The 17,801-nt window shown below is 43.6% G+C and overlaps 2 protein-coding genes across 5 annotated transcripts in view; both read right to left on the bottom strand.

Moving 5' to 3' along the window:
* carmil2 (capping protein regulator and myosin 1 linker 2) overlaps positions 1 to 4,361 on the bottom strand; it is a 50,854-nt gene extending 46,493 nt beyond the window's left edge. Inside the window, exons 1-3 of the mRNA XM_080438578.1 lie at positions 4,073 to 4,361; positions 3,335 to 3,438; positions 2,187 to 2,237 (exon numbers count right to left, since the gene is read on the bottom strand). Coding sequence (XP_080294704.1) covers positions 2,187 to 2,237; positions 3,335 to 3,438; positions 4,073 to 4,100 — 183 coding nt within the window. The 5' untranslated portion in view covers positions 4,101 to 4,361. The remainder of the gene's footprint in view (positions 1 to 2,186; positions 2,238 to 3,334; positions 3,439 to 4,072) is intronic.
* A 1,144-nt stretch (positions 4,362 to 5,505) lies between these two features.
* Positions 5,506 to 17,727, bottom strand: ctcf (CCCTC-binding factor (zinc finger protein)). Of its 4 annotated transcripts, none has more exons than XM_080438356.1 (17): positions 17,654 to 17,727; positions 15,937 to 16,000; positions 13,983 to 14,163; positions 13,465 to 13,598; positions 13,275 to 13,355; positions 12,974 to 13,150; positions 12,669 to 12,872; positions 12,405 to 12,567; positions 12,027 to 12,197; positions 11,644 to 11,777; positions 11,376 to 11,496; positions 11,088 to 11,237; positions 10,651 to 10,811; positions 10,086 to 10,268; positions 9,482 to 9,614; positions 8,692 to 8,949; positions 5,506 to 8,286 (listed from the first exon to the last, which is right to left on the bottom strand). In XM_080438356.1, the coding sequence occupies exons 3-17, from the start codon at positions 14,149 to 14,151 to the stop codon at positions 8,036 to 8,038; spliced, it is 2,490 nt and encodes an 829-aa protein (XP_080294482.1). In that variant the 5' UTR covers positions 14,152 to 14,163; positions 15,937 to 16,000; positions 17,654 to 17,727; the 3' UTR covers positions 5,506 to 8,035. The 4 variants fall into 4 exon arrangements, with proteins under 4 accessions (XP_080294482.1, XP_080294485.1, XP_080294484.1 ...); XM_080438359.1 differs by having other exon boundaries at positions 12,405 to 12,558; XM_080438358.1 differs by having other exon boundaries at positions 13,465 to 13,595.
* Positions 17,728 to 17,801: the final 74 nt, after the last annotated feature.

Below are 17,801 nucleotides of genomic sequence, written 5' to 3'. Positions count from 1 at the left end.
CGTTGTGTCTGTGTGTGTGTGTGTGGGGGTGCAAGTATGTGTGTCCTGGTCACGGCCACCGAAACTTAAATAGGGAAACTTATTTCTCTTTCACACACACACACGCGCACACACGCACACACACTGATAAACCTCTATGCAGGTTGTGCTATGTTTGCTCATAATTACACTCCATTTGTCCGTGACAAGGTTATTTGCTATGTAAGAGATTGTTCTGTTGTTACAGGCTAAGTCAAAAGGTTCATAGCAAAAGGAATTTATCAATTTTAAGGTTTTCTTACTATTTTCTGTCTAGCTCTAAAAAGATAGTTTTTCCATTCGAAGTCAAACTGTTTCAGGCCATGGGTGAATATAAGATTGGACTAAAAACTCATCTCCTCTTTCCTACAGTCCACAAAACTCAAACTCAACTTTTGTTTTTCAGGAATGCTGAATGAAACCGATCAAGCATGTCACCAAAAGGTAAAGTTCAGTACATAAATCGTTTGGAAGTTAATAGAAAATTACAATTCCTCAACAGCACAGTGTACTGGACTACATAATATGACGATGTGGTCGGCATTACATGTGACATAAAAGGTATTAACAGTACGTTTTTCACAGTCTTCAACCACTTAAACCCCATATGGTCCCTCAGGGCTCTATACTAGTGTATGTTCTGTTTTCTGTTATTGTGGGGAAAGCTTTAGCTGAAAATAGCCGATCGACAAGCTCACAACGCGTCGCATACGGATGCTGGGGTTTAAGTGGTTAATCACTATGGTTCCCACAGTAACAGAAAAACTACCAGGGAAGATGTGTGAAGTTCCTCCATTGTGTTTGTCAGCATGCAATTAAAGATATTTGTATTGTGTTCAATTGAATTAACCACATAAACCCTGGTGTCCCTATTTTGGTCATGTCATTTTTGGCAAAACATTTCAATAAATGTAAAAGAAAATACAAAAATAATTCAGAAACTTTTCCAAAATAGCTGACAATGCATTGCAATGATGCATTGTGTGCAGTATTCATTGTAAAATTAATTATACAGTATAAGGGCTTAAGTGGTTAAATGGAAATATTGGACTACACTCGCATATATTGGATGGATTTGAACCCAAGTCTTAAAAATATGAAGATTCTCTCAAACACTTTTTTTCTCTCAGTCAGTCAGTCAGTCAGTCAGTCAGGCACGCACGCACGCACGCACGCACGCACGCACGCACGCACGCACGCACGCACGCACGCACGCACGCACGCACGCACGCACGCACGCACGCACGCACGCGCGCACGCGCGCACGCGCGCATGCACAGTCTGTTGAGTCAGCTCTATCTCCAGGCTCTTACAGGCCTTTTAATAAAAGTCAGTATTCCTGACACTGTTTTATTCCAGTGGGACAGACTGACAGCTCCCTGCAGACTCTCACAGAGACACATACCCCATCAATAAGGTTAGGCCAGTGGGGAAAAGACACACAACAGCATTGAGCGATTGATTTCCTGTTAACATCTAAAGATCCTTGAACCACATTAACCCCTGGCTTCCCTATGTTTGGTGTGTCATTAAAGGAAAACATTCTCAACAAAAAGCCTAGTCCTACATGCAAAAATAGGAGAACATTTAGCAAAAAATAACCGATCTGCAATCGGTTGTGAGCTTGTAGATATTAGCTGCTATTTTAGGTGAAGACATGGTGGTGTGTAGAGGGACAAAAGGAGGGGCCAAGTAGATCCCTGGGTGAATTCGGTCAATCTGTAGGGTTACGTGGTTAGCAGGTGGTAACCATGATCATGTGTAACCTTTCTTGGTGTAAGACTCTGACACCACAGAGGAGGTGTGAGCGTGGTTAATATATTAGTGAAATATCCTCCAGACCGAGGTGACTGTTGTGTTTTTCTTGTTGATCATGCGATTAATCAGAAAATTGCTAATTAAAGTCTGTGTATATTGTTTACATTTTTCACTGAGTGCATGGAAAGTGACCCACCCCCTGGCAAACACACACTCGTGCGGACGCACGCACGCACACGCACACGCACACGCAAACACACACACACACACACACACACACACACACACACACACACACACACACACACACACACACACACACACAGACAGACAGACAGACAGACAGACAGACAGACAGACAGACAGACACACACACACATCCATACAGCTGCTACTGAGTTGTGATTTACCCTGGCTGGTTCTCTGCTTGTAACCATGAAACCTCTCCATAGAGTTAGTACCTAGAGAGAGAGAAATGAATGTACTTGAGGTTAGAGAGTCTCAATGACCATCACAAACGCACGCACGCACGCACGCACGCACGCACGCACGCACGCACGCACGCGCACACACACACACACACACACACACACACACACACACACACACACACACACACACACACACACACACACACACACACACACACAGTTTATACTTTTTTTCCCTTTAATGTTTTTTATTGTTTACTTTTAACTTTGACAACATTCCTCTTTAATAAGAGTAACAAAAGGGCAAGAGAGGATGATGACAAGAAGATCACGGAACAGGTAGACCGAGAGCACCCCCAGCAGGTATTTCTTAGCAACTACAACATGAAATCAGTATCCCCAATATCCGACTATGGTGCAATTTGGTGGGAAACGGTTAAAGTCAAGTCAAGGTCAAGAAGGTCAATAATTGATCATTTCTGAATTATTCATCATAGAGGGAATGAGACTGGATTTTAAAGCTATTTTTAGCACACTGAGGTCAACGCAGCTCAACTATGAACACTTCTAGGCTGCCCTATATGGATTCAATGACATAGATCAATTGTGGATGTTGATCATTTACAAGGCCCTCATGTTCAAATGCTAATCATATTTTCTCATTTATTTATTATTCCAATTTAGTCACTGCCTATTCCTCCATGGCTACTGCAGTTCCTGTCGCTGACAGAGTTAGACAACCATGTGCCTCCTCCCATACACATGGAGTCACCGGCTGTGTCATCTCAGCTGACAGCAAGGAGTTTCACTGGGAGTTAAGGCCGAGGTTAGCGCTACCTTCCCCAGTTCTCCTCCACACTGAACAGGTGCCCTGGCCAACCAGTATGAGTCACAGATGCAATGACAAGTCCACAAGCCACTGCAGGCTTCCCACCATCAAACACTGGTCTACTTCTGGAGAAGTTACTATTTTGGAGATGCAGGATTTTCATCTTACAGGGGCGATGAACCAACTTTATTTCAAATGATCCTCCTCTGGACTGTACCAATATGTTCTAGAGCTACATAATACATGTTCTGTATAAGCGTATATTAGACTACACAACAATATTGTCTACCTCACTCACCAGAACCCTGCAATGTGGTCTCCCCCGATGCTGGGTCGAATGGTTCAGTCCAACTGTCTTCATCAGACAAACCCTGTGGGGCTTCAGCAGCTCTGAGATCTGCTCTGCTCAGGAGAAGGGGGACAGTCACTGTCACTGGAAATACCATGGCAAAATACAGTATGTCCCAGTGTATTTGTACACATCCAGATTATATTAGCTAGCGCACAAACTACACAGTTGTAATTGGAGGCAACAAATAGATGGGATGAAAGGCAAGTGAAGGATTGGTGAGAAGCCAGCCGAGTGAAGGCAAGGAGGGGGACAAAGGGAGAAGAGAAGTCACAGGAGAGAAAGAAGGGCAATAATAGAGAGGAGACCAAAGAATATTGAGAATTATCAAATGTCGACATTCCTTCATTAACGTGCATAAACAGGACCAATGTGAAGTACAGTAACAAGAACACAACAGCATATTTTATGGCAGGGTCTGAGGGCCGTACATCATCCATGCCAGACTGTGGTAAACGACGAGACAAAAGTGTCTCTGTAATACTGCTGATCAGCATTGCTGGCACGCACTGATGTTTCATTTTCACTGTCACAAGGGAATGAAGCTTCTTATACATTTTCAGCCATAAAAGTATCCCCACAGTATAACCACTGGATCTATAAGACTACATTCTGGTGCAACCTCTCTGCCAGTCTATCATCATCTACTTAATATTATTTAGAATATTTTCTCTCAGGTCATCTTACCTTGCATACTGTGAGAAATTGTGTCCATAATTGAAGCCTTGGTACAAGGACAATTAAAGTACAAAAAGAGTACCCTAATTAGTACTTAAGATACGTGTCCCAAAAAAATCCGGATAAATAAATCACAACACTGAGATAGAACGGTATTTGCTGGCAAGCGAATAGCTTTGAAATCAGGCGGCATCTGCAGCAATCTGCAAGAGACGTAGTAATGCAAGATGTGAAGAGATGCACTCAAACGCACGCGCACACACACACTCTACTTATTGTTGTTCCTGCACTTTAACGACTCATACACATGTTCACATCCTGCTGCGTTGTAAGCCACAGTCAGACTGAAAGTACAGGAGGATGAACCAACAGGAAGTGTCTGAGGCATATCAAACTAGAACATACTGAGAGAGAGAGAGAGAGAGAGAGAGAGAGAGAGAGAAAGACAGACACTTTTTCATGTCAAGGTCCCCCAATGTATTAGGGCACAGACCCCCATTTGAAAATAATGTGGCGGGGACCCGCCTTAGAAGATTTTTGTTGTTCGATCAGACTTAGTCAAGAATTCAACAACTGTCTACTCCACAGGTATACTGTAGTTGGGAAGATGACAGTGGTGATGATCTGCATCTGAATAGACAATATTCTATCATTTGGGCTAAATTAGCAGTTCCTCATTTTGCAGGGGACCCCCTGCAACCTCCTCAAGGACCCCTGGTGGCCCCTGCCATACCCCACTTCGAGAAACACTGTTCTATCTCTAGACAACACATCACCGTTTATCGTAGTTCCTGATCTAGTGCTGAGGTAGAGGGAAAGAGATGCATGTGAGCTGGTGACAGGGAGGGGATTGTACAGATTTGGGAAATTTCTTTGCATACCAGCTTATTAGTTATACACATCTACATGATGTAGTGCACTCCAAGTTGTTGACTGGACACAGCATCACTCAATGCTGTTCATCATAGCGAATACCAACACATATTTCTTGCAATGGAGCAAGCTTCCCTACATCTATGGCTGGGGCGGTGCATGTCAGCAGGGAATGTTAAGTGGGAGGACGACGAAGGCACGTCTCCCCGGGGGGCTCCTCACTGGCAGGTGAGCCAGTAAAGGACAACATGGTACAACAGCAGTGGCATTAATTGTCATAACTAAATTGGGGAGGGGGAAAAAAAAAGTTAAAAAAAAAAGTAAAACAAAGTTTCTATAAATTTAAAGAAAACACAATGTATGTGTAAAAATGCATGCTGTGATGTTGCGTTAGTTCAGCCTAACCTAAAGACTGACTCTGTTACTCCACTATCGGCAGCACATAAGAATCAATACGTTTTGGACCACCACACCTGTGCAAGCAAGACATTTATTTTCTCGGTGGCACAGCTCACAAGCCTAAGAAACAATAAGTAAAACATTTAAATAAAGACAATCAAAGCAGCAGACATAGGCCAGTATGTTTTTATTTCTTCTCATCAACTGTACAGCATTACATTCTCATAACATCTCCAACATGTCTCAGCCAGAACCACTGATACAAAAACAGGGGTTGTAGCCACAGCGGTTTCATTAGCACGCATTACCTCCTCAATTCTGCTCCATCGCCGTTGCCAATACATTGTAGTTCTTTGCAGCCAGGTCTTTTACAAAGTTTGTCATCTCAACATTATTAATTATGTCCAGTTGACAACTTAGTTCTAAATTAAGTCAGGAACATGGTGCCAATTGTGCATTGTGGTCACACCATCAATGGGAAACCAAACCGCCTTGATTACAGTTAAAATTACATAGAGCCAGCCAGGTATACAAAAACCTACCATCCTACACAATCGTATTAAGAGCCCAACCAAAAAATAAAAAGCTATTTGAATGTAATAATTACATACAGACAAGGAGAGATGAAAACATTATTCGGTATCAGCATTATTTTAACTTTTAAAGATGATCGGCAAAAGGAGGTGTTCTCTCTTTAAAACGTCAAATTTTATACAAAAACCTCTCCTCCCTGCGTCCCCATTTCTTTAACTGAAAAATGATAGGCCATGACAACATCTAATGCAGTCCAAGTAGAATGACACATGAATTTAACAATACAAACTGAACCGAACTAGGACAGCCATTACAAGATGGCCACAGATAACAGCTGTGATGTTATAATCAAAGCCCCAATGACCCCTCAAACAATTAAGTCTCAAAATAAACTAATACAAAAGATTAAAATTTCATAAATCCAAGCAAAGAAATAAAAAATATGTATTTACAAGCAAAAAACAAAACGAAAAACAAAGAAAACCTGTGGTTGAGAACATTGTGGGTGATGTTTACCAGCTACTGTCTTGCAGACAATTACTTCATGACCAACAAATAAAAGAGGCAAAATTATTGTGTTCACAGCCTGATCCTTAATAACCAAGTGCAGACTTGGGCAAAACGGCACCTACATTTCTAAACACCTGAAGCAGGGATGCAATTGAAACTATGCCGGAAAACAGGAAAATCCATTAGTTCAATGTTGAAATTATGCAGTTATCTAGAGCCAATGATTCCGTTTGTCGATGTCAATTCTAAAGTCAGTAAATGCTACTTAATTATGTCATGCTATTCAATCTATAATCATAATTAAAAGCCATTTCTGCCCAGATCTGATAAGAGTAATAAGTTAACTTTTAAATGGTTAAAATGACGCATCTCTGCACTCACAAATTAGTGATCTGATAGTTGTCTTTGCATGTCAACCTATTTATATGGAATGGGGGGGGGGGGGGGGTCATAATCATTAATGTGAGTTGGAGCTTTCTTTCAGAACAACTAGTTGCTTTCTAAAAACATTTTTGCTGACCAAGAACTAGTAGTTTAGGCCAAATAAGAGATTGCAACAAACTTGGAACAAGAGAGGAAGGGGGTTCTGGTAAGTTCTCAGATAGAAAAAGGCAGAGGTTGGCACCCCAAAACAGGAGAATTGATTCAAACAGCCATGCAGCCATTACTGACCTAAGTGGCCATCTCCCACCAATACCCCCTCAATTTGTGACTATAAAAGCATGCTCTATTACCTAAGACCTCCCTCTCCTCCTGTGGCCGTGACTTTAAATAACTTGGATCATTGTAACTTCTAACTTCAGAATGTGTACTCATCCAACTCTGGCAGACCGACATGGAAGGAGAGTGATGCTTTCTTTTGGAATTATACAGATAATTAAAATGACAGCCAACGGTATTAGAGGCAAACTAAATTATCATACACTATTTGATCAAAACAAAAGCAAGTATTTGAATGCTTATAGGTAAGAGAAGCATTTGAAGCTGGAAAAAAAAAAAGCTAAATGATTAACAGTGGCAACCTAGATCACGAAAATTGCACACAGTTGTCTTGTGAGGGGGGGGGGGGGGTTAATCTCTTGCCCAAACCAAGTCTAAGAAGGCAAAAACGTGGAGAATCTTTTTTTCAGACTGTGCGTGAACTTCAGTCAGTGTGGGTAGAAACTTGAACAGGATGTGGTTTTAGGTGGAAGCAAGGAAACCAAACAAAATGACAAAAAAACACACCGATTCATCTAAAAGACTGAAAAAATATATAACAGAGATATGAGGGAACAGAGAGAGTTGTTCGTAATAAGCTTGGTGAAAGTCTTTACAGGGGTGGATAACAAAGCAGGGGCAGGGAAGGATACAGGAGAGGTGTGGGAGATCTGGTCCTTACTGGGCTACTTTAGTGTGTGAGTTTTGTACATATGTGTTTGTGTGTGCAGGTAGACACACAAACTCAGTATTCACGTGTATTAGAAGGTATGCAACTGTTTGTGTGTGGACCGTTTATGTTGATCCTGACCAGCTGAATATAAACCAGATAGGAAGAAGGCAAAGGTGGCCATTGTAAAATGTCCACAAATCAAGACGTGTGAGTGTGTTATGTGCCTGTGTGTGTCAGTCCCTGTATCTGAGTGTGTATGTGCACCCCGTGTTGTCAGGGCCTGTTCACCGGTCCATCATGCTGAGGATCATCTCTGGTGTGAGATCTCCGTTGGCTGCAGCAGCCGATTCCTCATTCACCGGCAGCTCAACAACAGTCTCCACTCCATCTCCATCAAGCCCTACCCCCTCCACTGTTAGCTCCACCCCCTGATCCAGGGTTGTGGTGTCTGTGGTGGCCTCAGACTCCTCCTTCTTTACGATGATGTTCTCAACGGCACCCGTGCTTTCGTCTTCCACCTGGATGATGGCTGCCGCTGGAGAGGTGCAGAGAGACAGACTGTAAGCACACGCCTGAAAGCTTTCTTTAAAAAATACACTACTACTAGTGTTTCAGCAAGCAGCAGATCAGTTGACCAGATTGACAGTGAGTGATTACAGTATGTGACTGATGCACTATCCCATCAACCATCGGCACTCTTAAAACTATCCAGCAGACTGACATTCATCTTACCCTTTTCACCAGTAACAACTAACAAGCCACTTTGGTAGCAAACCTGGTTTAATGAAAAGTATTGAACCACTCCATTATGCTTAGGTAGTGGTACTTACAAACTGACAACTAGTGACTTGGGGGGAGGGGGGTTTAATTCGCAAAACCACCAACCTCCACCCTTTTTCTTTGGCCATTTCCCCTGCTCCAGTACCCTTAGCCATCTCACCTGTTAGAGCCGCTTTGGCCGCCACCCTGGGTGACTTGCTCGGTGTGGGAGCCGGTTTGGGGGCGTTCTTTGGGGGGCGCCCCCGTTTCCTTTTGACTGGTGGCTCCTCAGAGGCGGGCATGGGGATGATGGCAGGAGCCTGATCCAGCTCCATGGTCTCTGGCTCCTCCTCTTCCGGTAGCAGTGTTCCATCTTCCTCTCCCTCCACAATCTCATCTTCATCATCATCCTCCTCATCTTCATCAGCGTGATCTTCATCTGAGATACGGGAAGAAAAAAAAATTCTGTCAAGTCATTTGAATTCCAGAATCAGAATCAGTTTTATTGTCACATCACAGGTTTACAAGGTAAAAAAGTGGGTGAAATTCATTTTAGTGCAGCTTAATAAAAAACAACACCACAGCAGCCGTAAACAGTGGACTGGCATGAACGATGACATGATACAGGGCGGCAACTGCGTTGCCTCTCAATGAAACATGAACAACAAACATAACCACAACACCATGGCGCTAAACGATCCCTCATAAGAAGAGTTGGGTGGGGGCGGGGGTGCGGGGTGGGATGGAATGGAGTAGACGGGCAAAAAAAGCACTGCTCTCACGCTCTGCTCCCAGAAGGGGGCAGAGCGTGGTAGGAGCAAAAAAAATAATAAAAAAAAATGTCCATGTTCCAGCTGAAAGCTAAAATGTTTGACTGAACAGCCACATTTTCAACAGTGACACAAATAAAACGCTGAGTAAGTCCCTCATATTGCCAGCTTTATCTCACACCAAACCTAACCCAAACTCACCGCTGTCCTCTTCATCTCGCCTGTTGCGCATCTTCCTCTTCCTACCCCTCCTCCCTCTCTTGGGGACGGGTTCTCCGTTTTCGGCATCATCAATTTCTCCGTTGCAGTTCTCAGAGTGGCGAGCCATGGTGTTCTACACAGCAGGAACACATAATGACAGTCTGTGTTAAGCTACATTTCTCAGTGTGACATAATAACATGTGCAGGCGTAAATATAAGCGAAAACAAGACCGGTGCATGAATAGGGATAGAAACAAATTATATGTGTAATGCTAGTAAATTATAATGTACTAACAATATTTTGTTTTACATTATGTTATTATTATTAATCTGTAAACACTATGTTATTATTATTATTAATCTGTAAACGCTACAATAAGTTAATATTGTACAAAATGATGGTATCAGAATCATGATGATCAACTTATCTGATCAGTGTGAACATTACATTCATAATCTTGAACAAACATAAGTTACATCTTCGTGACGTTTTGAATTGCATCGTACATGATTGACCACTAAACCAATTATTTGATTACCAAAGATTCACCAGATTAATATGCCTGTATACGATATGCATCTGTGAGTGTCCTGTCCATCTTACCCTGCGAGTGAAGGTCTTGCTACATTTGGGGCAGACGAAGGCGGTCGGTACAAAGTTGGGGTCGTGGTAGCGCTTGAAGTGCATGTCCAGGAGCTGTTTCTGTCTGAAGGTCTTCTCACACGAGCTGCAGGCATAGGGCTTCTCACCTGTGTGAGTGCGGCGGTGCATCACCATGTGGCGCTCCTGAAACAAGACGAGGGATGGAAGTCAGGAAAATCAAACTAATCGATAAAAATTTAAATTGGTTATCAATAATTGAATAAAATAATCTATTAATAATCCACCCCTATTTTGGGCATATCATAGGCATAACAAATTTGTGCGATAAAGCATAAAATAGGGCTTCAGTGGTTTATAGATTAATTTATATACAATTTTTTTTTTAAAAACACCTGCTCCTCGATTATTCAAAAATAATCAGTATATATATAATACTCAGAAATAAAATAATTAATAGTTGCCGACTCACTGCTACAATTTAGAATGTTAAATAGACATATCAGCTGGTTTGGAGCTTCAGTCTTCTACCCACACACAGGCCCCCTCTCCCCTCCTCAGTCCTCACCTGTCGGCAGCAGTAGTCACACATGTCGCACTTGAAGCGCTTCTCATTCTTGTGGGACTTCTGGTGCTGGATCAGGGCATAGCGCTCGTGGAAAACTGCGTCACAGTAACGACATTTCTTGCCCGTCTCGATAAAGGAATGCTGCTTACGCAGATGGACGCCTGGAGGAAAGATGAACAGTGCAGGAGGAAGAGAGGGATGAAAAAAAGGGGAAAAGAGACATTATTGATATTTACAAATGTATACTGTATATACACACAAGTGTAAATATATAAAGTTATATATTTGGTGGAACCGAGTAGACTAGAGAACAGGAGACAGTAGAGAACACAGGAGACTATGGTAGAAGTAGTAAGTAACAGGCTAACCTCTTTTCTGTCATGGTTGGTGTGTGTGTGTGTGTGTGTGTGTGTGTGTGTGTGTGCGTGCGGTCATACCCAAGTCACTCTTTCGGGCGATGACAGTATCACAGTGTGGGCAATGGAACTTCGCGACGTTCTCGGTGTGTTTCTGCAAGATGTGCATCTTCATGGTGCCGCTCTGTGTGAACCGGGCGTGGCAGATGTAACACTCGTATGGTTTCTCTCCTGAGGGACACAGAGCACAGTGGATGCGGTTAGTAAAGTAGACACAAGAGTAGCCTGGTTTTTCATCACAGATCAGGCACGTACTGTAGATTCCATCACAATTGGCAAAGCAAGAAAGGAGAGATGGGGCCACGTTACCTGAGTGTGTCCTCATGTGTCTCTTCAGCTTGTAGGTATCTCTGCTGGCATAGCTACACAGACTGCACTGGAACGGACGCTCTCCCGTGTGGGAACGGATGTGACGCTTCAGCTTACTCACCTGGGCAAGATGAGACAGATGCACAGTGAGATACTAGGGCACTGCACCGGCAGAATGATTTGCAAATATCGTTCAGACAATGACCAACTTGAGTGTCCCCAGGAATACGGTGCACAAACAAACAAACCAGACAAGACCAGTTCTTACCTCCACACTAGCGTAGTCACACATAGAGCACTTGAAGGGTTTCTCATGTGTGTGTTTGTAGCGACGGTGGCGAACCAGCTCTCCACTGGTGACAAAGGCCATGTCACAGTCTGTACACTTGTGGGGTCGAGTTCCTACAAGGATGAAAAAAATAATCAGTTAGTTAAGTTTTTAGTTTCACATGACCAACATGTGCACGGATACTTGAAAAAATTACATATATACACACACACACACACACACATTTTGTAACAAACAATTACATATCCCATTACATTATAAAAAATGGTTACAATTGTTTTCAAACCCCCACCCAAATGTGAAGCTAGACCAAAATGGCCACTGTGTGAACATGGCCAATCCCACTGATCGATAAGCCATACCAGTGTGTGTGTTGAGGTGGTTTCGGAGCAGCGTGACCGTTCTGAAGGCCCTTCCACACAGGTGACACTTGTGAGGTCTCTCGTCAGTGTGGCTCTTCATGTGCCGATCCAGGTTGGAGCGCCGAGGACAGGTGTAGCTGCACAGCTCACACTGGAATGTCTTCTTCACACCTGATGGATGACATTTACACAAGATCTCTTAATACACAATGTGCACAACAGCAGTTTTACACAACGAAACTTCAAAGTAAGCATCATGAGTAGTAGAGGTCTCATGATGCTGGCCAAAATACAGAAAGTGAGTAGAGTCAATACTAGTGAAACTTCCCATTTTATGGGTGCTGAATAGGTACACACAGACACCAGCCCCTCTCTCACCTTTCTTCTTAATCTTGGTGGGTTTAGGTGGTTTCATGTTACCCACCACCTTCTCAGCATTGACCTCAGACAGAAGCCCCTCCTGCTGCTCCTCTTCAAAGTCATAGACGCTGACGTCCATATCCTTATCACCTTCAGCGTAGCGTAGACGACTCTTATTGCCCTGTGCAAAAGCACATTAGATGAGACCAAGCACAAGCATAGGACAGATGAGGTGGATTGACAGAAATAAAGCACGACTCTCCCACTATGAGACAATCTAACCTTTTTGGCCTTTTTGAGAACTGAAGCTGATGGGGGCTGGTAGTCGGGGTCTTTAGCCCAGGATTGATCCTCATTCTGGGCCTGAATGGTCTCATCCTCCAAGGGCTGGCTCTCCTCAGTCATCTCTTCCATCTCACACTGAGGCTCTGCTCCCTCCTCCTGCTCCACAGTCTCTACCTCTCCATTAGCTCCTACCTTGACTACCTACAGGGATACATGGACAATGAGTTTGAGTTGTTAGTTGGGTTGTTAATGTATAGAACCGTGTTTGTGCATGTGTGGTGAATTAATCCATGTTCATTTACTTGAAATCCTTCGGGAAGTGGCAGTGTGTGACAGATGACAGGGTCTCCATCTTTAGGCATGGCAGTAGCGTCTACATAGGTCCCTTGCAGTGCCTCCACTGTGGAGCCAGACACAGGCACTTGGACCAACTGCAACTCACCCAGGCCCAGAGCTGCCTGCTCCTCCATGTTCACTACCTGGAGACACAAAAAAAAGTTTCCTTCTATGATACTGAAATCGCAATTTTTAGTTCACCAACATGGCCTTTTTTTTTTACCAATCAAAAATAGTCTTTGGGGTGATTTGGTATTCAAGCCTCACCTGCAGTGTAATGATCTGAGTTTGGTCCACTGTTGTCACTGTTGCCTGGTGGGCAGCGCCCATTGTCCCAGGTTCCATCACCTAGTCAAAGCAAGGCAATTTCAATTAAACAATAGTTCTGCACCGCCGTGGTCAAGACGTATTCCTAATGGGACAATGTCGTGGTAGTTGTAGGAAAAGTAAACTTTACCTCAGTTTTCATCTGCAGCAGAGCAGGATCCAGAGAGTCCATGACCAACATCTCTACCCCGCCACCCTCAACACTGACCCCTACCCCAGCCTCCATCAGCTGCTGCTGGGCTTGGGCAGCATCCATGCTCTCTGCTGACCCACAGAAAAGATATTGTTTATGTATGAACATGGAAGAGTAAGGTGTAAAAACTTTATGGATAGAGAATTATTAGCCATTATGAGGGTGTTTCCTGGTTCAGAGTGGCGATTGGGGGGTGACAACACACGGCAGTAAGCGTGACTACCATGTTTGTTACCTTATTTTATTTGACATAAATCGTTTTCTAAGAACTCGCATTGAGACTTTTTACATCTGCTATGTACTCTATTCTCCATCTGTTTTTTTTTTAAGATTTTGAAATGTTTAAACATTATTGGAAACTAGATTTACTTGTGACCTACAAAAATGTGTCCCGGCCCATTGTTTGGGGAAACTACATTATGCAATGATTTGGCTGATACTAAAAGTCTATGTACCTTGTTCAAGGACGACCCCAGCTTGCCCCTCTACCACTCCTCCAGCCTCTGCAGCCTGTTGAAGGAGGTCAGCCACCATGGCATCCTGGCTGTGGACAGTCTGGATGGAGGGGAAATCTTTAGTCGGGTCCTCCACCTCTCCTACGCCCTCTGTCGGCACCCCGTCCATGCTGGGTTGGACCTGAAAGAGGCCGTTTTAAAAACAAATATCATCATAACATTGCCGTATATAGCACAGGATTCCAACATTGCACTATATAGCACATAAGGATAACAGGGATCCTTAAAACCTTTCAGTTGTGAAAAAATGTTTTATGGTCACTGATCATGCATGCACAAGTCTCACAAACACATCACACACTAGAAAAGGGCTATATAAAGCTACGGTATAAGCATACAATAAATGTACTTATGGAGACAACAATTTTAAACCATATTAAATGGTCTTCCTTCAGCCTTAACTACGTGGAGAGGAGCCTTTTTGGCTTTTGTCTGCAACACAGACCTCCATCAGAGGATATAGAACGCTAATGAGCTGAACGGCATCCTGAACTGTGGAGGGCAGTAATACGCAAGAGCGGCAAAACTGCCAGAAATCCATTAGAAGAAGAAGTACTCTATGGTGCTTTTCCACTGCATAGTACCAGCTCAACTCGACTCTTGGTTTTCCATTGGGCAAAGGTACTTGGTACTTTTTTGGTAGCATCTCAGTTGAGATTCCAAACAAGCTGAGGTGATACCAAAACGTGACTTGAAAACACTGCAGAATATAGCCAGAGAATCTACATTCGCACCATGACGAATCCCTACACAACATGACAGCTCCTAAATAATGTTTAAACACTTTGATTAAACTAGCCATTGTAAATGCAAAATGAATCAATATTGAGCAACTTTATGGCCAATTCGGCCTAAAATGTTATCTGAAACGGTCTTTGTTGGACTTAACGTACGGGATACCATTTCCAGCCAGAACTAGCTTGTTTAGCACTCCCCTAAGTAAGTTGGATGTTGCTCCAGCAACCAGCTAAATTGAAAGAGTCCAATATGCAGTGGAAAGAACCCCAAAGTTAAGCGAGTAGTCAATTTGAGCTTGTACCGTGCAGTGTAAACGCGGCTATGGGTTACTAGCTCCATAAAGAACCTCTCACTCCGCTATACAGCTCCGAGATGAGGTTCTATGTCGTTACCTTCCAGAATCGGGTATACGTCCGCCAAGGCTCCGCTGTTTACCCTTTTGTATACGTCGTATCCCAAAACTAATGGTAGATTCCAAGCCGCACGGATGTTTAAAGTTTGGAACGGAATGGAACATTTTAGGAACGGAGCGAAACTACCCATTTAAGTCGCTTATTTAGTCAGCCTGTGGCCATGTTTCCCATTGTAGCCAAACCGGGAGCAGTACTGGCAGCGGACGTAGGGGGGTTTTCCGGGTTGAATGGGAAACATGGCCACAGGCTGACTAAATAAGCGATTTAAATGGGTAGTTTCGCTCCGTTCCTAAAATTTTCCATTCCGTTCCAAACTTTAAACATCCGTGCGGCTTGGAATCTACCATTAGTTTTGGGATACGACGTATACAAAAGGGTAAACAGCGGAGCCTTGGCGGACGTATACCCGATTCTGGAAGGTAACGACATAGAACCTCATCTCGGAGCTGTATAGCGGAGTGAGAGGTTCTTTATGGAGCTAATTGGTTACCTGCTACAGTAACTAAATGATTTATTTCATGACTCTGCCTCTTTTATTCAGTGCTCAAAACTAAAAAGACTGGGCTTGACAGAGACTCTGTCCCTGTCAACCTGCAGGAGGGATGAGGTACAGGTCACAACACTGGACAGATACATACTCTTGCTGAGGTGTAATGTGGTCCCTGATGCATGCATGCACACACACACACAGTGATATCATCTGTTAAACATGCCAACATACATCACTGACAATGTTAACTCACTTGCTCGGACACCTGAGCTCAGCTGACCCTCGGTACTGTCTGCTACCCGACTCTCCCTGGGCACCTGCAAGAGAGGAGGTGGAATATGTTAAGTCACAATTTTAAATGGGACAGGCACATTAACTACAATTCAAAGTGGCCCTGAAAGGCTTTTGGCAACTGGCTTTTGTGGAGAGGTTCTGTTGAATAAACACATTTACATTTTACTTTTAATTTTCTACTTCATAAAATGTGGATAATGCTCTACTGGGAACAATAAGTTCTAAAAACACAAACTGAACACAGATCATTTGATTTTCAACTCTGGCCCCAAATCAGCCTGTGAGTAAAAGAGACAAACAACATTATTTAACAATGGGTGTGGTGGTGGTTGCAGAGCAGACACAAATAATTAGGTAGGCCTAAAAAAATCCATCTTCCACAACAACATCCCATCTTAAAAAAATATTCAACTCAAGTTGACCAACAACACATTTTCAGTGCCTAACGTCGCACATCGTGTACTGCATGTATAGCGGTATTTTTGTACCTCTCCTAGCCGAGTCGTAGAGGGAGCTCTCTGCTGTGTATATATCTTTCTAGTCTATGTGCTTCTAGGTGGGCTTGGAATAAGAGACAAGCGGGCAAACGGTGCAACAACAACTTGTACTCCAACCATGGCGAGACGACGAAGAGAGGGAGGGCAGGACATTAAATTGTTGTATCGGGATCATGGATAAAGCTCGGACGGCCGTGTCTGGAGGGGGTGTAGGGCGGTTGTTTTAGGAAGCTGGATGAACATGGAGCTGGTTGCTGTAACATCACCGGGGGTCACTTTGCACTGAACGCCTCGTCATCCTCTTTTCCGCGGTGGCCTGGGTTTTTTTTCCCCTTTCCGTGTGCGCACTAAGCTAACGGCGCTAGCGCACAAGCTAACACGACCATACAAACTAATGTGTTATAGTAGACTGTTAATGGCTTTGAGTTGTCTGGTGTAGTTATACTAATTAAAACTAAAACTTGTGTGCTTATGTTACTTTGAATACTTCATCGTGTTATGTTTTAAGTTACAACCCTCAAGATGAAGGCGCGCTGAGGAGGGAGGGTCTGGCCTGGGGGGGGGTGTTGGAGCCAAACAAGCTAGCTAATGCTAACATTGTTTGTTTATTAAAATTAATTAATTCTGAAATGGTGCCTAAAATATGCTTGTGGATGTCCGCGTGGGGGGGCGCAGATGGTCTTAAATGTTAAATAGTGATTTCCCTGGTTGGGTGGACGGGATGTGATTTATTTTTAAGCGTTTTGCACTTTATGCATCCCGAGATGCGAGTGAAGCTAATATTAGCCGGCGGTGCTAACATTATGCTAACACTAGCCCGCCAGTTTCCATCTCAACTCGCAGTTAAAAAAAGACAGGAAACAAAGAAGAGGGAGAAAATGGACGCCTCGGCCTAAAAAACACACCAAGCAAATCGTCGAAGTATATGCAACTGTTTATATATTAACTATTGATATCGCCGTCGATCCGCCACTATTAAGCCACGGCGCCCCCGTACATTAGGTGCAACTTCGCCGTTATAACCGTATTTCGACGGGTTTTCCAACAACGATAGAGGGAGACAAACACCCCCCGACAAGGCAAGCCGCCCCGGACCCGCGGAGCCCCATCGTGACACCTAGAGGCCGATTAAAGATCCTGCAAACTAACCATCGGCTCAGAAAAGTAGTGCTACTTTACCTGTTTTGAGTCGGTTTCTCGTCCCGTTCGCCTCGACCGGCAGCGTAGAGTCGTCGCTACAAAGTGAGCAAGGGGAGGATAAGAAACGCTGCCTTCTCCGTCGCTTCTTTTAATCCCTCTCCCGCTTTTGCAGAGTAGAGAGAGCTCT

Source organism: Gymnoscopelus braueri (assembly GCF_963280865.1).
Source record: "Gymnoscopelus braueri genome assembly, chromosome: 9".
Lineage (NCBI taxonomy): Eukaryota > Metazoa > Chordata > Actinopteri > Myctophiformes > Myctophidae > Gymnoscopelus > Gymnoscopelus braueri.
This window is presented reverse-complemented; position numbering and strand designations above follow the sequence as displayed.